We start from the raw sequence: 24,190 nt of genomic DNA on the forward strand, positions 1-24,190 counted from the left end.
GGGTTGCTACCTGGGCTGCTCATGCACACTGCTGGCTCATGTTGAGCAAAAAGCACCAAACCAGACCCCCAGGTCCTTTTCCTCACGGCTGATCTCCAGCCATTCACCACCCAGCCTTTATCTGTGCTTGGGATTGCACCAACCCAGGTGATGGCAAACATTTTATTTCAGCTGAACAGTGTTCTGGGCCAGCTTGTCTTAAACCGTGATTTTCCTGAGAAAGGTTGGACCAGATGAACTTTGAGGTTTCTTGCTGCTGTTTTGTCATTATATGAAATATATTGCATGTTTCACTTACTTAAAAAGCGATGTTCTCTAGAGTTCTTGGAGAATGAAAGAGCATCATGCCCCTCAGTTTTATTTTTTCTCTTTAAAAGACTTAAGTATACTTGGGTTTCTTTGTATCTTTTCAGACTAGTACTTCTAAATCCCACTCTTTCCATTTTGAATTGGAAACTTGAAACATACTTGATTCAGGTGTTTTTGATGCTTATTAATGTTTTCATCAGTGCCTGATGTTTTCAGGAGGGTTTTTTGTGTTTAAGAAACTAGCAGTGCCTCGAGCAGTTCACTGCTATTAGTTGTATCAATTCCCAACTATATCACCGCAAGTAATAACTGCAACCCTGCTGCTTAGTGTTTGTATGAAGGCATGGTTATATTGCTGTAAAGAAATCTTAGTGAGTGATACACATCAAAAATAGTAAACCACAATTATGTTCCCTGTGCTCCTGCGCTATTAAAGTACAATTCCATCCCTCCTTATAAAGGCTCCAGCCCCCTACACCAACTCTGTTGGACACAGACCTGGAGAGTCCAGCAGGTTGTCCAAAGGGTTTTCCTTAGCATCCCTAGCATTTCTGGTCCACGGGTCTTTTTCATCACTGTCTCTAATGATCCAGAGTCCTTCCATGAGAATGTTCCTCACTATTTCCTTCTCCATCTGATTTTAGACCTTATTCTTGATTTCTTTACCAAAACCTGTCTTTTTACCAGGCCCGAACATCTTTTTCACTGTCCAGATGCCTCTCAAGCAAGCAGCCATCTCCCAATTACTTCTTTTTTATTTATCCCACTTCTGTTGCATCCATACCCATACATTTCCAGGGCTGTCACCTAGCCAGTTTAGCTTAATACCATGTTACTGATACCTACTAGAATATACATAAAGACAAGCTTCTGTCACATGTTTCCCTTATCTCCCTATTGTTCATGCTGGTTACATCTCATTTACATCACACACTTTTTGTACAGAATTATCTTTAACTTTGATTCTCATAGATAATTTTAATTAATAACAAGTGCTCTCTTGCCTTGCACACCTGAGCTACTGTTTTGCACTCACACCATATCTCTGTCCTTGTATAGTTTTCATATCGCTTCTGATTTCCATCAGAAGTATTAACTGATTTAGAGATCTGGTGTTCCAGAAAGACCTCTTGCTCTCTACTAGCCTATCCAATCACCTTTTCCCTATCAAAACTGAAGGAGAGAGAGAAAAAAGTCCTCTCATAAATACATGAGGCAGTGAAAAATTAGGATCTTAGATAGCTGAACTATTATCTTTAAAAACTACTTTAGAATCCAGCTAATCAGATAAATTCTCAAAAATTATTCCTTAGGGGAGGTGGTTTCTGTTCCTTACATTTGCCTAGTAGTTTGAAAGGATTTTTGTGAAATGAACAGCAAGTGACATAGCTAAAGGATAAAAATTGTCCATAATCTGTAGTTAGTCTACTACATATTTCCAAATTCATAATACTGAATGCTTTTGGTAGCTTTCTTCTGTATGAAATTCAATCCAAGTTGAATGTGCTACAATAAATTAAAACATTATTCCTATTGAATCTGAATTCCAGACTACTCTTTCAACATTTTTGCATGATACAGGATTTTTTTAACTAATCCAAATTATTTATAAATTCTAGGCAAATGAACAAACAAGATGTTTTCAGCCTTAACATATCATTCAACAGACTATTTATATGAGGTATAGTTTTATAATTTCTTTTAATATTCTGAAAGAAATACAGCAGTGACTGAAGAAAGTGTTGAATGTGCATTTTAAAAAGATACAGAGAACTACTTTCTGAGGAATTCTGTTTCAGTGAGGTTATTGCTGGGAAAACATGTTAAAGTGATTGCAGGTGTTTATAATACAAAATTGAAGCCCAGTTTTGCCCAAACTGACAAGCATCTATTTTTTCCCCCAGTGTATATCACACTTAAAATTGTGTTTCTTAGCTGATTTTCTGCTTAGAGCTTTCTTTGGAAAGTTCACCGTGCCTTCTAATGCCTAATAAAATTCAATTAATTATGGTTTTGGAGAACTAACAGCATTTTCTAGCTACTTTAATATGTCAGGAGAGTGATAAACAACACTGTATTTTCTAATGGTGTCAGGGAAGAATTTTTATAGTGTTTAAGTTAAAAATCATTGAGAGAAGGTTTTTCTTCCACATCCGCAGTGAGTATTTTGTCTTCATAGATGTTGATCAGTTAAGACAGGGAAACTTTACGTATTGTTTTCCTTTCTGTTTACCTCTGTGTAGTGTTACATACTTTTTTTCACTGAAGCACATTGTCCTACTTAATTGAGGTTTTACTTACTTATATTTTCAAAGAAAATCTGGGAGCCAAATAAAAAATATTCTCTGTCAGAGTGGTGTTTTGCCTGGAAGGGACATTCCTAGTGGGTGAGTAGAAGAAAGAGACAGCAAGGCACAATGCATTCAAGAGTTCAGGGAGAGTGCAAGTACACGTAGCAGGGCTATAGCTGGAGAAATGCAGCCCAGGAAGTGGTTTAGCAACAGTACTTATAGCTAAGCTGAAATGCACGTTATGTAACATGGTGCCTGTGTCCTTTTCCTTGGAGTGTAGCAGGTGTTCTACATAGTGTTTGTTCACATTGCTCCCTATATCTTATTTGGTTGGTTGGCTGGTTGGGGTTTTTGGTTATTTTTGAGGTTGGTTTGGTTTTTATTTTTGTGTGTGTCTGTTTGGTGGTGGTTTGTTTGTTTGTTCCATTTTCTCTCTGCCTGTAAACGAGGGTTTGGAAAGTGTACCAAAAGCATGGGTGCTCTGATAGCAGTCTAAGTCAGTGAACTATTTCTAGTTTGTCACCTGAGCTGTCTAACAGAACAGGCTATAACTGGCTTGACAGCATGTGTTGAAATGAGTAGACATTTATAGGATCAGAAGCAGCAGAGCTGAAGTCAAGTCATAGACTTAGAACTAAAGAGAAGCTTCTAGTGTTGTTTGTGTTCTCTGACACTTCTTTAGTCTGTTCCAACATGCCTTTTTCAACCCAGAACTTTTCAGGACCTCTATAAACTTGTTAAATCCAAACCTCTCTGTAAAAATATTTTTTTCTCTTTTTCTTGAACTTATTGTTTGTGCTGTGCTGTTTTTTAGTACCATGGAGGTTTTGTGACAAAAGAACTGTTGGATAGTTTAGTGAAGGTGGTCTTAGTGAAGTTGTTGATGTTGCCGTGTTGCCTATTTAATTCTGGTGTTCACATTATTATTACCATGCCCCCGCTGTTGTTTTTAATGAAGGTAAAAGGATTTATAAAGTGCTTTTTTGTTAGCTCATAATGGCTCTTGGAAGCTGAGAGGCTTTGGATTATTATGAGCACATAAAGCAACAATAGTAGGAATGATTTTGTTTCTGATCAGCTTATACATGTCAGTACAGAAAACCAATGCAAGTGTTAAGATAAGCTCTTGTTACTGGATGCACAAAATTTGTGTAGCTAAACATATGTGTACTTTTGCATATGCAGAGGTATAGATTAAAAGTTAAATATCATGTCAAGGAAATGTTACTATCTTCTCTTAGTTTTGACTGTGTCAGTTTTAGACAAAAAAAGTTTAAAATACCAGGTTTAGGCAGAATACTAAAGTGATGGATGTGTTTGAAGAGGTAGCATGAAGAGGAAAAAGTGAAGAGGTATTTGAAGAGGAATAAGAGAGACACTTTTATCACATGTCTTTTTTTGTTTGTTTGTTTTGTACAGAGCATTGCAAGACAGAAGTTTTCCATCAGGAGATTTTCACTTTGCCTTCCTCCCTCTTTACACCAAAATGGGAAAAACCATCTCAATGGACTCTTTGCAGATGATAAGTATAGGAAGCCATGGATTAGAAGTAGGTTATATAGTCTCTAAATTTTTAATTTATATTTACTATGGATTTAATGAGAAGGTTGTGTTTGTGCATAATAGAAATCTGATTTTAAAAAAATAATTTCAAGAAGCAGCAGTATGTCAGTTCACATCTCTTTTGAAGGTAGAAGATGTTCATTGACAAAGTAGAAACAAATGGGTAATGAATATTTACTGTGTATGGCAAAATAAAAGAAGGTGGTATTTGATTAGTTTGTAGCAACCTCTGGAAAACTTCCTGTCTCAACATGTGCTTATGGAAGAAGAGCAATGACCAGAGATAAGTCAAATACTGGGAGATACTTGAAAGATGATTTTGAGATGCAGGAAAAAAATGAAGGTTTCCAACTATAGAGTGGTAAATACACATATAAAAGTATCCGTGTCTTTCTAGTGTATTTACATTTATTTTTGCCAGTGGAAACTGAAAGCATTATTTCTTCTGTACATCCTGTGTAGAGTTTGGCTAGCATCTGCAAAAGTTTTATCAATACACGAAAAAAATTAATATTTTCTGTGTAATTCTATTTCTCTCTTTTTTTTGTCAGTTGCTTCAATACAGAACACGATCACTATTTCAGTGTTAGATCAATGGAAGAAAAGTTTATCTGTGGAGGATTTCCTGGAAAAGTCAGTAACCTTAAGTTAAAAACCTATGTGATTCCTTTGGTATCATTCAGATACTTTGTAAATCATAAGATAAAGATGATAACAGAATACAGGAATTTTCTGGCAGTAGCAAGTGTACAGTGTACTGGAAATGTACACTGTAGCAGATAGCTTGAAGTTGACTTTTTCTCTAAAAGTAGTGTTGTGTTTTTATGGAGTTCTCTACTAATTTGTCCCATATTTGTTGTGGTCATGTAACCTATTTATGGCAATGGTGAAAGTTTCTGAAATCTTTTAATGAACATGAAAATAAGCCATGAGGACATTTTGCTCCTTTCCTTGTCTAAGAGAGTTTTATCTTGTAATTGTAGATGATGCTATTTGAAAAAGAAATATTTTTATATCTTTGAAAGGTGTAAAAGACACCTGTAGTGCATTATATCCATTGAACACAGATGTATTTATTTTTTTTTAATTGTATATATATGTAAAGTAAAAATATATCAAATGAACTCTGCAATAGAGTTCATTTTAAAAACAGGTTTGCAACACAACCCTTACTGCACACATAAAACATGAAAGAAAATTATGGTCCTTCAAAGCCAGTAAATTGTGTATTTATGCACTCAATAATCAGTGTGAAAGAAATGGAAAAGGTGCATTCACGCTTTTACAGGCCAGTGCAAAATCTGGTATCTTCAAATTAGCATTTAAAAATGATTGTGAAGAAAACCCATAGTTGGAGAAATGTGTAGTCATGCAGAGAAAATGCCAACACATGTTCTTCTGTGATTTCATTATGATACAGTTTTTAATTACATTACTACACACTATGCTTTCAGCTGGTCATTCATGATGCAGGTATAATCATGGTTGTAGAGCACAAAGTCTGTGCAGAGAATGATGTGGCTGACTGTGTAATTCGACCTCTGTTGTGGTAGTGGAGAGCTGCTTTACCTGTAGATATGTCATTCCCCAAAAAGAAGTGCATTGTTCTTCAAAAACACAGTTATTGCAGGAGAAAACAAAATGGGAAGTTTTCTGGAAAAAAATATAAATGTCTTTACCTTTATTTTAAAGCGTGGTTAACTCTCTTGGTGTTCTTCTGTGCAATTCCTTGATCTTTAGTTAATCATCTTAATCCACACTGGAGAGGTTGTATTTTCCTAGCATGCTGTGATTCTGGGAGCTTGGCTAAGGAAGTTGAATGCGTCCTGGGAAGCTGATTCTGGGTTTGTCTCTGTCAAAACTCCTGTGTGATTTCAGACAAGTCATTTAAACACATAACCTTGCAGTTGTCCACTGAACTTTTAATTTCTGGCAGACCTAAAGTCTGTGAGCACTCAGCAAAACTTGATTGGTGTGTACTAGTTCTTTAACAGGGAAAAATGCCAAATACTTTGAAAGACTAGGAACTTGATGTCATAGACTGGCACACAACAGGAGTATCTAGATTTTTTTTTTCCTAGAGAATGTGGATTGTAGTAGCATTTTTATGGCAATCCTGCAACTATTAATGGCATCATGTCCTGCTTTTCTCACAATGCTGTTAGAAATAGCCAAGATACTGTATTTACATTTAGCTGGAGTTTGTTAAATAGTCGACAGCCATATGCTCTGTTGTGAAGGTAGTAATACTGCATAGTTCCATTACTCAACCAGAGGATTTTGGGGGGAAAATATGTTTATGATCACAGCTTTTCCAATCTCAGTACTCAATAGGGCATAACACAATGTCTGTTTTCAAACAAGGTCAAAGTCCAGTTAAAAACTCTCTAACATTTCATTGACCTGTTCTGTAACTGTAAGCATTATTTGGATAGGGATTTTTAATACCACTTACCTTTCTCTTGTATGAAAAGGCAAACAAACAACAACAATGAACTCCAAAAAAGCCCAATAACAACAACAACAAAGAAACCAAGAACCCCCAAAGCTTACCACCACCACAACAACAACAAACCACGAGTACCTGGTCAACATTCTTGGGTTTTGGCCTTTGGATCCACAGTGCTAACCTTTACCTTCCAAAGAAAATATTGAGATAAATAGCTTTTATGGCTCTACAGGAAACTTGAGCAGATTTCCTTGTGCTGCTTGCAGTTGTTTCTTGTCTGATGGAAAATGTGCTCTACAGGTTAACAGCCACCTTCTTGTCACTTCATGTCTCTCTAGGATTCAAATGACTAACAGATGTTGAAGTGGCCAACTTTTAGCTATATAGGCCCTCTTTTGTATCCTCACACTTGTGGTACTAAGTGAAGGAGTGACTGAATACTTTGAGAAGTTTGACATTCTCCCCTAACTTTTGAGTTGTATAGTGCATTATTGACAACTGGATTGATATTAACTGCTGAATGTAAAATATGTTTGGTTATTTTATTAATTAAATAATAGTAAGGAAAACAATAGACTTGCACAGATGCAGAACTTTTATTGTACTATATAAATAGCACAACACAGGTTAAAACAAACAACCATTTGCTTACTTGTTTAAATTTCCAAAACCAATCTGGAAATGTTACTTTGGAGATTTGCATTTTAATAGCTTATCTGAGATTGGACTAGACAATCTCCAGAGGTCTCTTACAACTTCAACCATTTTGTCATTCTGTGATTCTGTGAACTGAAAGCATTTGGTTATACTTTCATGGTTTAATTTAGTCCATCATCAGTCAGTGTAACCAGTACACCACTGAATTTTAAGAGAAAACTATACAGACTTGGAGATTTTATAACAAAATGTAATTACAAAATTAATTGATCTGAAATTATTCTGCCTTATACTGGTCCTGAACTGCAGTTTTGGATTAATGCTGAAAGCTGCACTGAGCTAAAACTGAAATTACATTCTGTATCTTCAGGAAAAAAACAAGACTATTATAATGCAACATAATCATCTTTGCACTTTGAGAGCAATAAATATTGTGAGGAAGCTATGAAACACAAGCAGAGACATCACCCACAACATTGTCTAGGCTAACAACAGTAACAGAAAAAGAAATTCCCAAAGAAGTTGTTACAAAGTGTGGTTTAGCAAGCAGTTCGAGAATCAGTTAGATGCCATCTCAAGGGATACTGAATGCCAAGAATGAAGACATTTATTAGCCCATTATAAGACTTCTCCCTGGTTTAGCACTGCAGTTTGTAATTTCTGGATAAATTTGAGGAAATAAGTGCATTTGCTAGAATCTAGTTACAGAAAACTTAAGGTTATTTCACCTAGTGTATTTTAAAATTAACTGGGCTTAGTCTGTATAGCAGTGGAAAAGAGTAATTGGAGTAAGAATAGAAAATAAGGAGCAAGGAGTTAGAATGAAAGGATGTGTTTGTGCTTTGAGCTCTTTGAGTGCTTTGGAATCTATTTAAGGTAATTAAAGCAAAGCTAAGTAAATCAGATATTTTAGGTTAGTGGTTTCCCTATGAGTAGGACTAAGCAGTATTAATACACATAATTCAGCACAAGTCATTTTAAGTCTTCCTGGTAGAGAGTGTGATACACTGCCATATATTTGCAAAGCAGTGCACACACACAAAAGAGATAGGAATGAGCAGTAAATGTGGTAAGTTATTTATTTTGGGTTTGTAAAACCTGACCTGCAGTAAGTGCCTCTCAGTAGATTTACTGTTATTAGGGAGGTAATAGCATGACACATAAATTTATAGATCACAGAATCATAGAGTGGCTCGGGTTGGAAAGGTCCTTCAAAGATCATCTAGGCCAATCCTTTGTGGAGCCTGACCTTGAATATCTCCAGGGATGGGACCTCAGCCATCTCCCTGGGCAGCCTGTTTTTTAGATGCAACTGCACGTTTAAGCAGCAACAAGTTTTTGTCATAAATGTTATTACAACAATTGGTTTGATGCTTTTTCTCCAGCTGTTATCATTTTCTTCAGGTTAATATTGGGCGTAAACTTAAAGGGCTTTTTCTTGGAGAAGGATTAAACATGTAATTTGACCGTGGATCTAGTGAATAGTGATAACAACTTCGTAATTGCCAACTTTATGCAGTGAAGAGAGTGATTACCAAAGGTTTTAGAGTATCTTTTTGAGTGCCCCTGATTTACTGAGAAATGAGGAATGTTATGACAGTGCTTTTACAACAGTTTAAATATCAGGATGTTTTTCTGCTCTTCAGGAAACCTGTCTCCTCTGAAGAGCTCTGTACTAGTAACAAATTAGTAGAATTTATTCCAAGTTCCAATCCCTGCTCTCAGACTGAAGAAATTTTCACACTTAAAAAGGATGTTGTTAAGGAAGAATCCATTGAAGACAAGTATTTGAAGATTGACTATGCCACTGAATTTAAAGAACAATGGCAAGGTAAAGTGTTTAAATCATTATTTTCTCACTTTTTTTTTTTGAGTCAGCTTGCTAAATTCCATAGTGCGTGATTCGTGGTCATTTGCATGATCAGGGCCTTTGCAACTGCAGAAGTTGTAGCCATTTAATATTTATTCCCTGGAGAAGCAAGGCTTGTCTCAACAGTTCAAGATAGATGCAAGACAATAAAAGTTTCAGGGCAACCAAATACATGGCAAATCACAATTAATAGATTCTTTGCACTTTAATAGAAGTAGATTTTTATGCTATGTTCTTTTACTGTATCAGGAAGGGAAAAAGTAAACAGTTCCTGCTGTGTTGTTGGAATGAAAAGAATTCAAACTGGCTAGTGTTCCTGTGTGGTTTGTGGAGTGTTATTATTAGTAGCACCCTAATTAATAATTAATTCTGATTACAGAAAGCAGAATGTTGAGAACGTGTTTGATTCAACTGTATTACAATTTATTTTCTGAACTATCAGGTTCTTTTTCAGAAGTGCAATCATTTACTAAGGGCTTTTTCTCCACAGTGGCACAGACAAGGAAGGTGGGTTCTTGATACAATATTGTGCAAATTAACAATTACCGTGAACAGAGTTTCAACAATGCAAGTACGTTACAGTTATTAATTGAAAGACAGTCATAGTAATTAATCTGATTAAGTAGTTGCCTGATTTTTTTTTCAAAGTTAGGCAGCACATTGCAGAAGGTTTCAATAATTAATAAAACTGTATTGTGTGTTTACAAAGATGATACAAATAATTCAGATGCTTTCCCCTGTCATAGCTATTTGTTCTTCGGAACAATCAAGACATCTTAATTTCCATGGACAGGAGTCAGAAAGTTAAAAAAAAAAAAAGTCATAAAACATATTATAATTTTGAGGGTACAAATTATTGTTATGGTTAAACAAACAAAAATAGGCAAGCTAAAAAAGACACAATTTTTTTTTTTTTTAATGGAAGAGAATATTTAATTATTCATTATTCTGGTGACTGGTGTATTGAATCAGCAGGTCAGTAATTATCTTCCTGTGTAACCCATTTGATATTAACAGCCCTTTTTTCTGACTCTGCATTAAAGAAGGACATGTTTAGGAAAGCACATTGACTAGTTAATGCCAGCTCATTTTCTAATGGCACAGATCCAACAGATTTCCACCAAAGGTGTGAGGATACATACAGAGAGTGCAAAATCATGGAAATATACTGATAGATAAATTTTTTTAGAGGTGGAATGTTGCAGGTGATAGGACATAATTATCAAACCTGTATTGATAAAAAGGAAATAAGAAATAGCATGATTTAGGATTTGAAATGATCCAGTAGAGGAGCATTAAGTTTCAATTCTAAATAGCTTGTTAGTGCTGGAGTTGTTTTCTGTGAGCTTGTATGCATATTAAAATGTTTCGTGGTTATTTCTGGTAGTGTAACCTGTTCTTCCTTTCAGAGAAGTTTCATTAGTAATTTCACTTTTTGAGGTGTACTGTAAGAAATAATGCATGTAATATGTAATAAGAGTGGCAGTGTTCACAGGATTTTGTTCAAGGGAAAGACAAGTTTACAGTAAGGTTGTGAGGTTTAGTGTCATAGATTATCCACACATTTAAAATGTACCTAGTAAATTATTACTGGACTAACCAGTAAGAAAGTTAAAACACATGAAATGTGAAGCACATTGAGTGGAAAATTTGGTTCAGTCAGTATCTGCAGAGTTCTGGTCTTCTTTCCAATTACATTAGACTGGTATTACATTACAATATTTAGCATGCTGCCAATAGCCTTTCTGTTTTGCACAGGCTGGCTGTTAGGAGAAAGTGGTCACACTGGAAAGACAACCATCTCTGTATGATTAAGATGAAGAGCACTAACTTTGCTCTAGCTTGTGGTAACACTGGCAGTGAAACATCAACTCAAACATGAACTAAATGTTTGCATCCTGATTGATAAAGTACTTGAGCACATGTTCAAGCCTATTAAGGTTATTTTCTGAAGTGCTTAAATGATCAGAAATTCTTAGGTTGAAGAAAGTGGTGATGCTGCATTCAAGTTACAGTGCTGAAAAACAAGCTTATTTAAAAAATGTGGAACTGCACTTCCTAAAATCTCAAAGTGGAATCTCAATTCAGTTTTGTATGGATTTGAAACACTGACATTTGTGAATTTCAAACTCCACCTGTTTCTCCAGTTGTAAAATTCTGTGGTAGGAAGGCAGTTACAGATGTGATTGTATCTGTTCCACTTCAGGAGAGCGTTTACTACTAAGTGCATAGGCATGCTTTCCCAAGTCAGAAAGTAAAAGGTCAAAACATGTTTTAAGTGGACAGAGAAATGTAAAAATGTGGGAAAAAATGAATCACATTAGAATAGAGAGATTTGGTGAAAAAAAAAACCCTCATTTTTTTGGTGCACTTTAAGTATTAGAGCTACTTACAATAAATTACTACAAATTAATGTAATAAAAATTAATTAAAAATATAGCTAAGTTGAGATAAGGGCAAAGTTGTGCCTCATTTGACTGGATTTGGTGTTAGGATGTTACGAGTTATCATGCTTTATTTGCATTTACAAAAATTAGATATTATTTGAGGGCAACATGATCAAATTTATATCGTAGACACTGTCTTTGTTTCTCATTTAGCACCTATTTTTGCAACAGCTGTTTGCTTGAAAAGTAGGATGCTTCCTACTTTGTTTTGCTTGTTGCCTGAGAAAAAGGAAGAAGAGTAGATGAGGGTTTTGTAAATTGTATCAACAGATATGTCCATTTTTCTCTTGGAAGTATTTTAGGCTACTAGAAGCTTTAGAAGCCTGTCCCGAATGGTTCATCCCATTACATCGAGGCATTTTATAATGAGGCATTCAATTTTTAACTAGTGGATCCCTTTATGGGGACTGTTCAGTTCAGTTTGTGAGCAATGTAGAAAGGAAAGTTATTACAGATAGGGAATCATCCAGGTAGTGAAAGGGACTTGCAGAATGAGGAGGCTTCCATGTATATAGCAAATACAAAGGATTGCATCAAATAGAGTTGTGATTACTGCATCAGTTCTGCCTCATATTGTTTTTTGTTGCTTTCAGATTAGAGAATACATTACAATTTAGGTTTGTATGGAGAGACTCCCTCATTTCCACATTCAAAATTGCACTCTACTAAGTTTCTCAGCCAAAACCTAGCTCAGACATGGTCTTGTGATCTTTACAGTGCAAACAAGGGAATGAAAAGAAAAATACCTTTTCTTTTTAAGAAATGTTATGTAAGATGAAAGAAAAAGCAAAAGAAAAACAACACTTACGCTGTGGACCATTGGAGGTCTAGACTTAATCATATTTAAAGCTTAAAATACTGTAATATTTGAAGTACAAAGTAATATATTTTTGCTGACATTTATAGCATTCCAGCAAGTCTTCACCACTTGTTCTCATTCTGATAATTCTTATTATGTTTATATTTTTTAACTTTCTTTTTTTTGTTTTTTGACAGATTTATATATGGAAGACAAACTTGTTTTTATTGATAATCTTGAAACGTTTCGTAAAAAACTGCCCACTTCATCTAAACTTCTGAGCAGACTACATATCTTTTTAGTAAAAGATCCCCTTTTAGACTCTAGAGGACAGAACTTAACAGAAGAGAGGTATCTTTAAACTGTTGTGTAATTTTGAATATAAATAATATTTTTTGCATATTACTATTAGCATTTTAACATCTGCTATTTTTTTAACTTTTTTTTTTTTATTTACAATAGGTAAAAACTTTAGCAGGATGAAATTCATATGCATTAAGAAAATAAATCAAAAATAATTTTATGATTCTGTAAGACTGGATAAATGAAACAATATCATTTTACATTCTTTGTAATCCAGTTTTGGAATACTGAAAAATTGCCCTTGTTTAAAGAACCTGGTCCTCCCTCAAAGTGGCTGATTTTTTAAATATTTTTTTAAATCAAACTTGTACAATTTATTTTCAGAATGTGTCTAGTATTTTTAAAGTATATTATTCACCTGTATATATACATTCTCAAAATCTGGCTAAATTTTGTGGCTTAGTTGAGTGAGTTGTCTAGCTTCCTTTGCACTTGATAGGGCTGCATGATTCACAAACAAGAAAAGCATAATTAACCTGGTTCAGCTTTACCAATGTAATAACAGAACAGGAAGGTGTGGGTTTGTTTGCCTACTTTTTCAAACATGAATCTTGATCTCACGAGTTTTGGACATAAGACTGTGTGCACATGTGAGTGCTGTAAATATCCAACGAGGAGAACTTGATACAAATTTTGCAATGACTTTCAGAAATTCCAGTCATAGAGGAAAAAAGTGCTAATGCTTTCCAAGAACAGGTCTAACTTGCCAATCTGCAGTTGACTAGCAAACCACTAGCATTCTCAAAGTGGGAGTCTAAATCTAATGAAGCACACAGGAAATGCATTTAGACAAAGAGATACAATTAGACAGACTTCTACTTAAGATAAAATTCAGTGAGCATTCCAAGGCTAGGTGTAGAAAAATTTATATTCTTCAGTCTGAAATATTCTTCCAGGAAAGTGCTAACAGGGACTGATGAGGAGGCTATTCCTCTAAAAAGTCATTATAAATTTAGTCCATGTTATGACCATGAGTGCCACACTGAGAAGTTTTTGTTTCTGCTTGAAGAATTATCATTTCTGTTCTGCTTGTATCCTTGTTTCACATAGCAAATAGTAGCCTCACAATGCTAATATATAATACTCCTTAGCATTTTAATAGTTTGTCAGTTTAATCAGAGATCATACTTTCAATTTTTACTTTAATTGAGAACACAATCTGCCTTCTTTGGTACTGAATCATTCCTGAAAATAGAAATTAAAGATGACAAAAGACAAATAATGCCAACATTTCACATTACAGAGATTTTGTTGACACTGTCAACATAAGAAGACAATTAGGTCTGCAGCTCTTGCAGAAAGGATATTTCCATAATGGGACTTCATGTTGAAATGATGAACAATATTAGTAACTTTTATAAGTCTGGTCCCCATATTAAGTGGTTCTGCTCTACACAATCACACACATATATATAAACAATACTGTAATAAAATAAATTACATTGTATTGTAACTTCAGATAATTGCACTGATTGGTACAACGTCCCTTGGAATTTCTTTCTTAGAAAAGCATGGATTTAGAAATAATTAACTCTTCCACACACATGGCTGTCTGAGATACTGCTGAGACTTTCAGCCATAGGTATGAAACAGTACAGAGAAGTCACTTTCTTTACTTGATGATCTTTTAAAGGGAATGTTTGACTTTTCAAAATGAAATGGAAATGGAAAAGAATAAGGCTGAATTGCAGGGGATTGACGAGAATTTCTGCACAATACCTATAAAAGATGAAGAGGTATCATCATGTTGTTTCTTACTAAATCTTAGTGATTTCTTTATTACATATCATGCCTGTTCATCTGCAAGTCATTTTACTGAATTATTTTCATATTTGCCAAATAATTATAGCCTTCATATTCTAAAATTAGGAAACAATGGTATTTTTTGTGTTTGGGTTTTTTTGTTTTGTTTTGTTTTGTTTTTTTGTTCTTGGATGCTCTGTTGGAATCTCCACTCTGATCAGCTGTTTCTCCCATGACCCAATGTGTTCACAGCTTTATGTGGGTACTGTTATAGTAAGAATAAAAAACACAGAATCAGAGAATATCTTTAGTTGGAAGAGACCTTCAAGATCATCCAGTCTAATGAACCACAACAGGAATCTGTGACATGCACATGGGAAAGGGAAGATTCCAAGATGTGTTCTGGGATTTGGAGGAGGGTAGCTTAGATTCTTTTCTTGAAAGAATTCTATTATGAGTTAGATTTGTCACCTAACATGTTGGAAAATTACCCTTCCAGAGTAAATTTACCACACTTACTCAGAATTTTGGCAGTTAAACTAAATTATATTTACAAAAGTAGACTAAATATAGAAGTATAAAAAGCAATTAATATATACAAAATATATTTACATATATTTTAAATTAAGTAACATCAAAAAGACACCCCTCTCCCATGGACACAATGTGGACCAGAGAGGCAGTGTTACAGCCATCACAGTCTCTACCTCCACCCTGCCCTGTACCTTTACAAACCCAAACAAGAAGATCAGTCAAGCAACATACAAAATCGTAGGCAGAGCAGAGGAGCGAGTAGGAGGCAGTGAGGGAGAGAAACAAGCTTGTGCTGCAAAATATAAAATATTCAGCAGTTGAATGGAAAGAGATAAACTTACCTTACATTATTCTGTGTCCAGTCCATAAAACTGTTTAGGCCTGAATTCTCTCTGAAAAAAAAAAGCTACCTTAAAACTGTAACAAAGTCAAATCTATGTTTTGCTCCATTTTTCAAAACTCTGTAAGACAGTTTGTCAAATAAGTACGGATTGTATTTAATTTGAATGTAAATTCAGATCTGCTTGTTACAATCCAGTGACACAGTTTGACACTGGGGTTTTTTTTCTGTGTTGAGCAAAGCTTTGTGTATGCTGAGTACATGTCATATGACTTCCTGTAAAAAAAAAACCAAAACCTGTTAGACTGATTTAGAACTAAGCTAATTCAAAATTTTGGAAAGTTTAGAGGGTATACTTACATCAAAGGAGATTCACTTAACCGTTCTGTTGTGATTATTATTTTTTCAGTATTTCATGTTGCCTCTTGAGTTAGAATGCTGCAAACGCAGGAATGCCAGATCAGATTCTGTTAAGGTTCCATCTTACTTGGAACTGAAAGAAGTGTTAAATTTAGCTCCAGAAACTATGGCTGATGAAGACATGTGCAAAGAGGTGATCCAAGAAGGTGAGGGTCGTTTTTTTTAAATGCTCAGCCTGGCTTTCCTTTCATTTACACACGTTTAACACACTTCTAACTCTTTCATATTCAGTTCACTTACACATTACATTACATTACAGCCTATAAAATGAGAATTTCTCTCTATGAGACTATGAACTGTGCCATACCCAACTTTATGAATGTTAGAACTGTTTCCTCAAGCAGCCAAGGGGAAGTATTTAGCATTTGATTCAACCCTTGGCTGTGTATGATATCCAGTCTGCCACAAATATAATAATTCAGTATTATGTTTTCTTGTCTGCATTTGAGTTTACATTCAGAAACATCCTTAAGAGGACTATATGCAGTACAGTCATATATTTTAAATTACTTGTATGACATTGTAATTGCAAACACAAAAGAAGATTTATGGTAAAAATTTCCATGGGTAGCAGGAAAATTCTAAATAACTATAGTAAATCCTTCAGAGAAGTTCAAGAAAACTTATTAAATGCTCTTATACAACTTTAGTGACAGTTATTTGCCATTGGTTTGGTGTCTACAACAGTATTTTGTGTAGTTAAAAGTAAAAGACAGTGCTTGAGATTTTTTTAAATTTTGATTTAAAAAAAGCAGTTCACATTTGTTTTGGCAAACAAGTAAGGAAAACCACTTTGGTGGACAGGAAGCAGCTCAAAGAAACAAGATTCAATCATGCTTCTGAATGTAGAGGGTGTGTGTTGATGGAGATCTCCCTGGTAGAGCAGCGTTTTGGAACAATCCAGTTTATATGGAGATAGGAACAAAACTTTTCAGTGCATATTTGACAAAGGCAATTTCATATGTGTTCCACTGGTATTTTTACTACATCACAGCTTACATGTCGTGCTAAAGGCTGAGTGACCCAACCTCCAAAGCAGAGGTTTGAGGATTTTTTACATAGATGTCAACCTGTAACTCTGTTTTGTTCTGTTTTAGTCTTTCTTAGTGGCAAGAAAATCTACACACACGGAAACTCCTAGTAAATGGCATTTAGGCTGATTGTTCCAGAAATCACATCACTGTAGTCATAAGAACTTTGAAGAGTTCTGATAGTGTGTTGCATTTGTTTCTGACATCTTTAAGGGATGAGACGTGTGCACTGCTTCATTGCTCTAATCAGCTATAGCATTTGGGGTTACTAAACATAACTGTATTTTTTTCACAACAGTGTATTATGAAGATTCAATAGAAAGGTTTAAAGAAAAGGGAATGACAGGAATAGAGAATAAGTGGTTCATTTATGGCATTTTTAAAAATCTGATTTTAGATCTCAAAGCAGAAATTGCATGCAAAATAGACATTTCTAAGTACTGCGCCAAGCCACAAGACATTACTTCCAGTGACAGCAGAAGTATGTTGGAATTCTGTGACTCAGGTAGGAGGATCTACATAAATCAAGGGATAATATTTAAAATAAATTCTTCAAGAGATTGTCTCCTTGTTCTGCTCTTGGGAGTACATGCATCATATAAATATAAGGTAAGAACATTTGCTTTGTATAATCTGCTATTTTGTGTCTACCATAAACAGGTAGAGGTGTCATGCTCTTTTCTAGAGTTTTAAAAACTAAACAAAACTATCTTTACAGTTCCTTCATGTTGTTCATGGCTGCATGTGGTCTATATCTTTTGCAGTTTATTAGAGGCTGAAATTAGCTTTTTATCTAACAACTTCAATTGCATATAAGGAAGAAATTCTCCACTGGTGTTCACACTGAAACAGGTTGGCCAGAGGGGCTGTGGATTCCTCCTGTCTGGAAGTGTTCACGGTCAGGTTGGACGGGGTTTTGAGCAGCCTAGTCTAGTGGAAAATAGTTCTAGCCCATAACAAGGAAGTTGGAATGAGACGATCTTTAAGGTCCCTTCCAGCCCAAACCATTCTGTGATTCTACCTAGAAAGGATAGGGGAAAGTTAAGGCAGAGTGATTAAAATTGTGGAGTCAAAGAGCATGGTTTAAAGTTTGTTAATGCTTTCAGAAGAGGGTGATGGAGGACAATCCAGGGTGAAGTACTGATTTTATACCTTCTAGAACTCCATAACTCCTGTACAGACATTTTGGTTTGCAAATGTTTCAGTGTGGCTGAGAAGCAGACTCACATAGTCACCAAAGCTGTTTTCCACAGACATAAACTGCAAGTGCTGAATACTTGCTAATGTGTGTGTTGAATCCTGGCTTCCTCTATGCTGTCATCAGGAAATCACTTATACAGAACTTTAATAGCTTAAAAACTCAGTTAGGCATGCTGGTTACATTGCATACCTATTCCTGGCAGTTTTGTGTCTGACTCTCCAGACTAGGTATCCAACCTCAGGTAAAGTTTCTTCAGGTTACAGGTGTAACCTCTTTGGAAATAATGCATATTGGATAGGGCTGGGTTATAGGTTGGACTGGATGATCTTGGAGATCTCTTCCATCCTGGTTGACGCTATAATTCGTGCCACTCTTTCACAGTTTAATGTTCACTGGCAAGTGAAGCTGTGCTAGTGGCATTTTTCACCTTTCAATTCACTCACAAAATCCTGCAGAGTGACATTTATGAATGCATGTGACCTGGGCAGTGACAATACTTGAATAAACATGTACCTATCATCCTAAAGTTTATCCATTATTGCATTGGGCAGTAGGAGTATTATCCTCCAGTTCAGGTTCACTTGATAGTTTTCCATCCAACAATTACTAGAATCCTTGAGAAATTTGAGTTTTGCCGAGACCAACACCTCTCCTCTTGCTTTAGTTTCAATACAACTTGAACTGAACTGATGATTGTCCTCTTCAGGCTGATAGCATCACACTCCAGGCACTGTATTGCAGTGGGCTTTTGGTAGGAGGCCTGAATCATGTTAGCTCAAAGGGTCTGATATGAAAGCCCAAGGCACGCACACCTTATGTTGTCCCAACAAGACAAAGCTGAAAACTGGTGTCCACCTGGACATTATTGCCTAGCATGATTAACTATAATCTGAATCTAGTGCAATCTTTGACTGCTCTTTACTTCTAAAGCTTACGGTAAGCAGGATGAGCTTACATGCAATAGATCTGAGGTCTGGGACCCACTTCTTTTATACACTAATAATAGGCTGACTGTGATGTTATTTAGAATGTTCTGTTCCTCTGGAGTAAATGAGTAGTAAAACTACTTTGAGTGGTTTTAAAAGGAAGTGACAGCATTAGTATTTATTGCCAGGTTGCTAGCTCAGCTCTGACACTGAATCAGGCAAGATTCCATCAGGTACAGAGAGATTTCCTGTCTGTTCTGTTTCATTTTGCAGGATAGAGACCTGAAAACCTGTATGTCCTAAGACAGTGTTTGCTAATGGAAGTTCCTATGTTGGTGTCAGATTTCAGCCTAGCTCCCCTACAGTATTTTCCTTCTAATTAACATTGTTGTTTATAAGTTACTAGAAGTTAAATATGTTTGCAGTAATTCAAACAAACAATCAAAAAAATTAGCATTTTCTGTAAACACATAGTTGTTCTCCTTTCTCTCCCAATAGCTATAGAAGTTATTTGTTGATAGAGATGGAGAGATAAAAGAACTCACTTAGTCATTAATGCTTCAGTGAAGGGCAATGGCACCCTGAGTTTAGACAGAGTTTAACTAATGTAGCTGGTCTGAAAATTTTGCCTTAGAGACAAAAAAAAAACTATACAAGAACAAATATGGACAATATTACTCAAAGAGAGGTAATTGTTCTTTTTAGATATGCCAGGAGGTTTTGCTGTCTTGATGTCAACTCCGGTAATGCTCAAAGTGCTAAATTTGTCTTCACTACACACACACAAAAAAGACAAACAAACAGACAAACCCCAACTTGTTTGTGAGCTGAGCTGTTGGTTTTTTTTTTCTCTGAGTAAATGAGAAAGAAAATATCGTAACTAGAAGGCTGTTTCTTTCTTTTGTAACAACTTTTAATGTTTACCTTTTCTTTTTTCTTCTTTTTTTTCCCCTCGCAATGTGTAGAGTACATTCTCTGTCTCTGTAACACCATCTTTTTTCTTTCCCACCTTTCCTGCCTTGCAACCTGCTTGTTAGGTTGGACAAGGAGTGGTTACAAGCATCTGGACAAGTGGCAGATTCGTAGCCTGCTGTGTGCCAGTTGGGCAAACACTGTGTGTGTGACAATTGCAGCTGCTCACTGCCTGTTGGAATGAGCAGACAATTTGTCACAAATGCTTTTCCTTATGGAATCACTTAGTTATCTGGCTGTCAGTTTTCACAGAACATGAAGGAACTATAGGGGGCCTTCGCAACCTTTATTTTTGGTCTAGCTTAATGAAAAATATTATTAGAAGAATGCTAGAGAAGTGCATACAGTTTTCATGAAATGACATGAAAATCAATGAAGTTGTAAATTCATTAATAAAAAGCAATAATCCATCTGCATTTAATATGATTGAGGGGGAGGGGGAAGGATATTAAAAATATTTGCAAGGGACTTCTAACAAGCCAGGTTTGTTTATATACTGCTTTAAAAAAACCAGCATTATAATTCATTGCATCTCTGGAAGCTACAATGAATACAATTCTGCTTCAAAGCTTAATTTTGTCTTTACAATCCTGACTTTTCTGCTTCTGAAGCTCCTAAGTCAAATCATCTGACTGTTAGAGCCACCATAATATTGTCTGAAGACTGTCTTCCATCTAATTAACTTTGTGTGGGAACTGTCTAAGAAGCCTGTCAGGGATGAATATTTAAATCAAAACCTCAGCTGAGATGATTTAATTATTTAAAAAATCTTACATAGGAAGAACATGTAGCTGGAAGTACACTAAAGAATGAGTGAAAGAATACAATCTACACATTGTTATCCCAGAACTGTCTGGAAATGAAACCTGAAGCACTGGGAGTTTAGTGCTTAAATAGTGAATTGTGCTGTGAAAATACTTTGTATTTTAATCCAAAGCTTCACTTGAGTAAAATTCCTAAGTATGTGTGTTTTGTTCACAAGTAGCTTTGTGACTTAGATTTTTTATTTTTGTCTGGGGGGGGGGCTTTATGTAATTTCTAGCTAAATATGTTCCATACCTGAAAGGCGAAATGGAAGTACCGTTAACACCTCCATGCAGACAACAAAGATCATGGGTTAATTCTGTGTGCACAGGACTTCAAGAAGAACCTATTTCTCTTTCTGGTAACAGGTATTAAAATTTTGTAGTAATAAATCCTCACATAAAACCTCTGAATTGTAAATCCTCAAAATTAGTGCGAAAATAACTTTGCTCTATTTGTGATTGGTAGTTATATTCTTTGAGACAGCTGTGTGTCTTTTGTGTTTTGCATGAAAGAGTGAACAGAGTGCATGATCCCTATCTGTGTCTGCGCAGGACAGCTTGGGAAAGGAAATGACAGTCTCTGCCATAGAGATCTCTTTCTCCTGTGGGACTTAAGAGCCTGAAAATTCACTCTCCTTCTGAGGATAGGCATCAGTGTACATCCATATATTTATATCTATGGTGAACACATGTATGTTGAGCAAGTATCACTTAGAAAAATCTCCAGTAGAGCTACAGGAAGAATGTATCATCTGTGTTTCAGGGATATACCTCAACAATGAAATGTAACTCTTCTTATGCTGCCATAGGATCAGGATTGCTTCGTTCTTTCCTTTGCATATTGCTTGTAAGATTAGCACTTGTTTTACCTCACTGTCCTTCTGGCATATGCACCAAGATTTTTTTTTTCCCATGAGGAAATCACTATCTAGACAGAATTCCTCTTTGGTGCCACTTTAACTTGTGAATCAGTCTCCGTGGCACCTGTCACTTCTTCCTATTCACCATGGTTCTGCATGAGGGACAAGACAAAATTTCAACTAATTCATTCATTTAAGGAACATTTAGACAGAAAATAGATGTTTAAAAGACAGCTCTGTATAAATCAAAACTTCATAGATAATGCTGTTAAACTTCCTACCTCCAAGTTTAATTTTGTTCTTAGCATTTTGATTACAGAATCCTCTAGGGAATACCTAGAATATTTGGTATGGCAGTCAGAGAAGTATCAGGATAATATGAACTCTCTTTTGCTTGTCGGTAAGGATTTCTAATGAATCATCAACTTTTAACTGATATTAAGGAGTTCCATGTACATGGAGAACATATGACAAAATAATGTTAAATACAGAGCAGATCTTTTGAGCTGTTGAAATTTATGCAAGTAATGTAACTCTGTGGAGTCTTGATTAGCTGATTCTTCTGGTACATATAAAAAGTTACACCATGGCAGCACAGAAGCTGGTGTTTTATGCATCCATCTATGGAGATAGTTTGAATGATGTAAGAGTTTTTATTTCATTATGAAAATGTTTGGTGCACTAAATTCCATAGCTGTGGTATTCAATATTTGGAAAGCTGTTGAACTCTTTTTCTGTGTGCTATTTTTCTTTCAGTAATGTTTCAAAATATTTAGCAATCTACAGAAAAAAAAATCTTAACAGAAAATAATAATATGTCAAGAACAGAGTCCATGTTAGGAATCAAAATATACAAACCCAGGATAAACTGCAGGTTATTTCTGACAGCACAAGAATAGTCATTACCACTGATTTAATTTCATTATATTTAATTGCTCCACATTTTACAAGTCTCATCATTGAGTTATACATGTTGACTTATTATGTAGTCAAACTCCTTTGTTCATTCCTTTATAGTTCAACAATAATATACGATAAGTGTATTACTATTTAAGTTATTTATTTTTTTAAGCAAGGATTGTGTCAAGTCTTTGTAAGGGTGACAACTAAACCCACAAATAATGAACAAGGTAATTTGTGACTTTAGAAATGCAGCCACACAGTATAAGATCTGACACAAATTTAAACACCCCTCCTTTACTTACCATAAGTAAAAGGACACTTGCTTTGGTAAGATTAACTGCTTTGCTTGGAAGTTATTTATGGACACAAAGCTACAAATCAGGATATAAGGAATGGTTATATTATATATGTAGTAGATCATGAGTACTTGAGACCATTCTTTTCCAAAATTACATTCTATTTTCATTTTTCTATATTATTAACATTATGTATTGCTTTCTGTTTTGTTTTGTTTTTTTTAGAGCGTAAGACTGTTAAACTTGCATATCAGCATCATTCACTTACAGAGCTGAAGAAAATGCTACGAGTTGAGCTAGAAGAACCAATGCTTAGCTCACTAGACGAAGGCTGGTGGCTTCATTTGGGTTTTAATCCAGTTTCCATAGAATCATTGGAACAATTAAATACAGATGACAGTAATGCCAACAATTTAGTTTCTGCAGAGATAGAATTATTCACACAAGTTCCATCAGATCAGTTAGAAAGTAAGTTTATATATATAAATATATATATGAGAGATGTTTAAAAGACAAAGGTATGTACTTTAATAGAGAATCACACAGTGAATCATAAAGCCTATTACAGTCAAGGTATGCTTTCACAAATTTAGGAAAAATTGTAGGAACAGAAGTGTTTCTCTACACAAAGTTATCTTTCCTATTAATATGCAAGTTTAAAGTAGCCTCTACCAGCCATACTATTCTGTAATAAAAGAATTTCATACAGGAGAGCTTCTTACATAGTGGTTTGGCACTGGGATATTTTAATGAATTAGGTGCTTGTATAGTCCTGTCTGCAGAAGGTCAGTGAGGAGATTTTGCTACGGTGAAAATTCTTTGTTTCGTAATACTATTTGGAGGACACTTTTTTTTAACTGGCTATGGTTTCAAATTTGAACTATTCATTTCTCATGGACCATTATCAAATCTTTAACAGAATCAATCTTTAATCAATCAAACTTTAACAGAAAATGTAAAAACTTACTTAGATATTATTATATACCTATGGCCTGGATGAAAGACACCTTTTGTGGTTGTAGGACTTCAAGAACTGACAGTAAGATGACATATTGTGAAACAAATAGGCACCATTCAAGCAAGAAGGTTTCCATTTAACTGCTTTTTACATGTTCTAAAGCATTTTAGCTACTGTGTTTAACATGGATGTATAGCAGCAATGTAAAAAACTTGCAGTTCTAGTGAAGCACAACTTCAGAGAGAGCTATTTGCCTGCTTTGCTTCTTCCCCCCCCCCTTAAAAAATAGTAATTTGTTAATCTTTTAATCTTCCTAATGAAATTTGTTGCATCACACTTCTTAGAAATCTAACACCAATAAGCAGCATGTAGATGGTGAAATCTTCTCTGAGCAGTAGCAGGGCCTTCTGCTTCTGAGACTAGATATTTTATTTAGGACTAATAAGTACAAC

General features: G+C 35.2%; 1 protein-coding gene across 1 annotated transcript in view; it reads left to right on the forward strand.

Annotated features, from left to right (window-relative positions):
- The first annotated feature begins 1,945 nt into the window (after positions 1 to 1,945).
- SHOC1 (shortage in chiasmata 1) overlaps positions 1,946 to 24,190 on the forward strand; it is a 53,796-nt gene continuing 31,551 nt past the window's right edge. Inside the window, 11 exon segments of the mRNA XM_064140531.1 lie at positions 1,946 to 1,990; positions 4,020 to 4,149; positions 4,715 to 4,796; positions 8,916 to 9,100; positions 12,583 to 12,736; positions 14,352 to 14,484; positions 15,775 to 15,931; positions 17,214 to 17,321; positions 20,958 to 21,087; positions 21,887 to 21,981; positions 23,006 to 23,248. Coding sequence (XP_063996601.1) covers positions 1,946 to 1,990; positions 4,020 to 4,149; positions 4,715 to 4,796; positions 8,916 to 9,100; positions 12,583 to 12,736; positions 14,352 to 14,484; positions 15,775 to 15,931; positions 17,214 to 17,321; positions 20,958 to 21,087; positions 21,887 to 21,981; positions 23,006 to 23,248 — 1,462 coding nt within the window.

This window comes from Pogoniulus pusillus, chromosome Z (genome assembly GCF_015220805.1).
Source record: "Pogoniulus pusillus isolate bPogPus1 chromosome Z, bPogPus1.pri, whole genome shotgun sequence".
NCBI classification, from domain to species: domain Eukaryota; kingdom Metazoa; phylum Chordata; class Aves; order Piciformes; family Lybiidae; genus Pogoniulus; species Pogoniulus pusillus.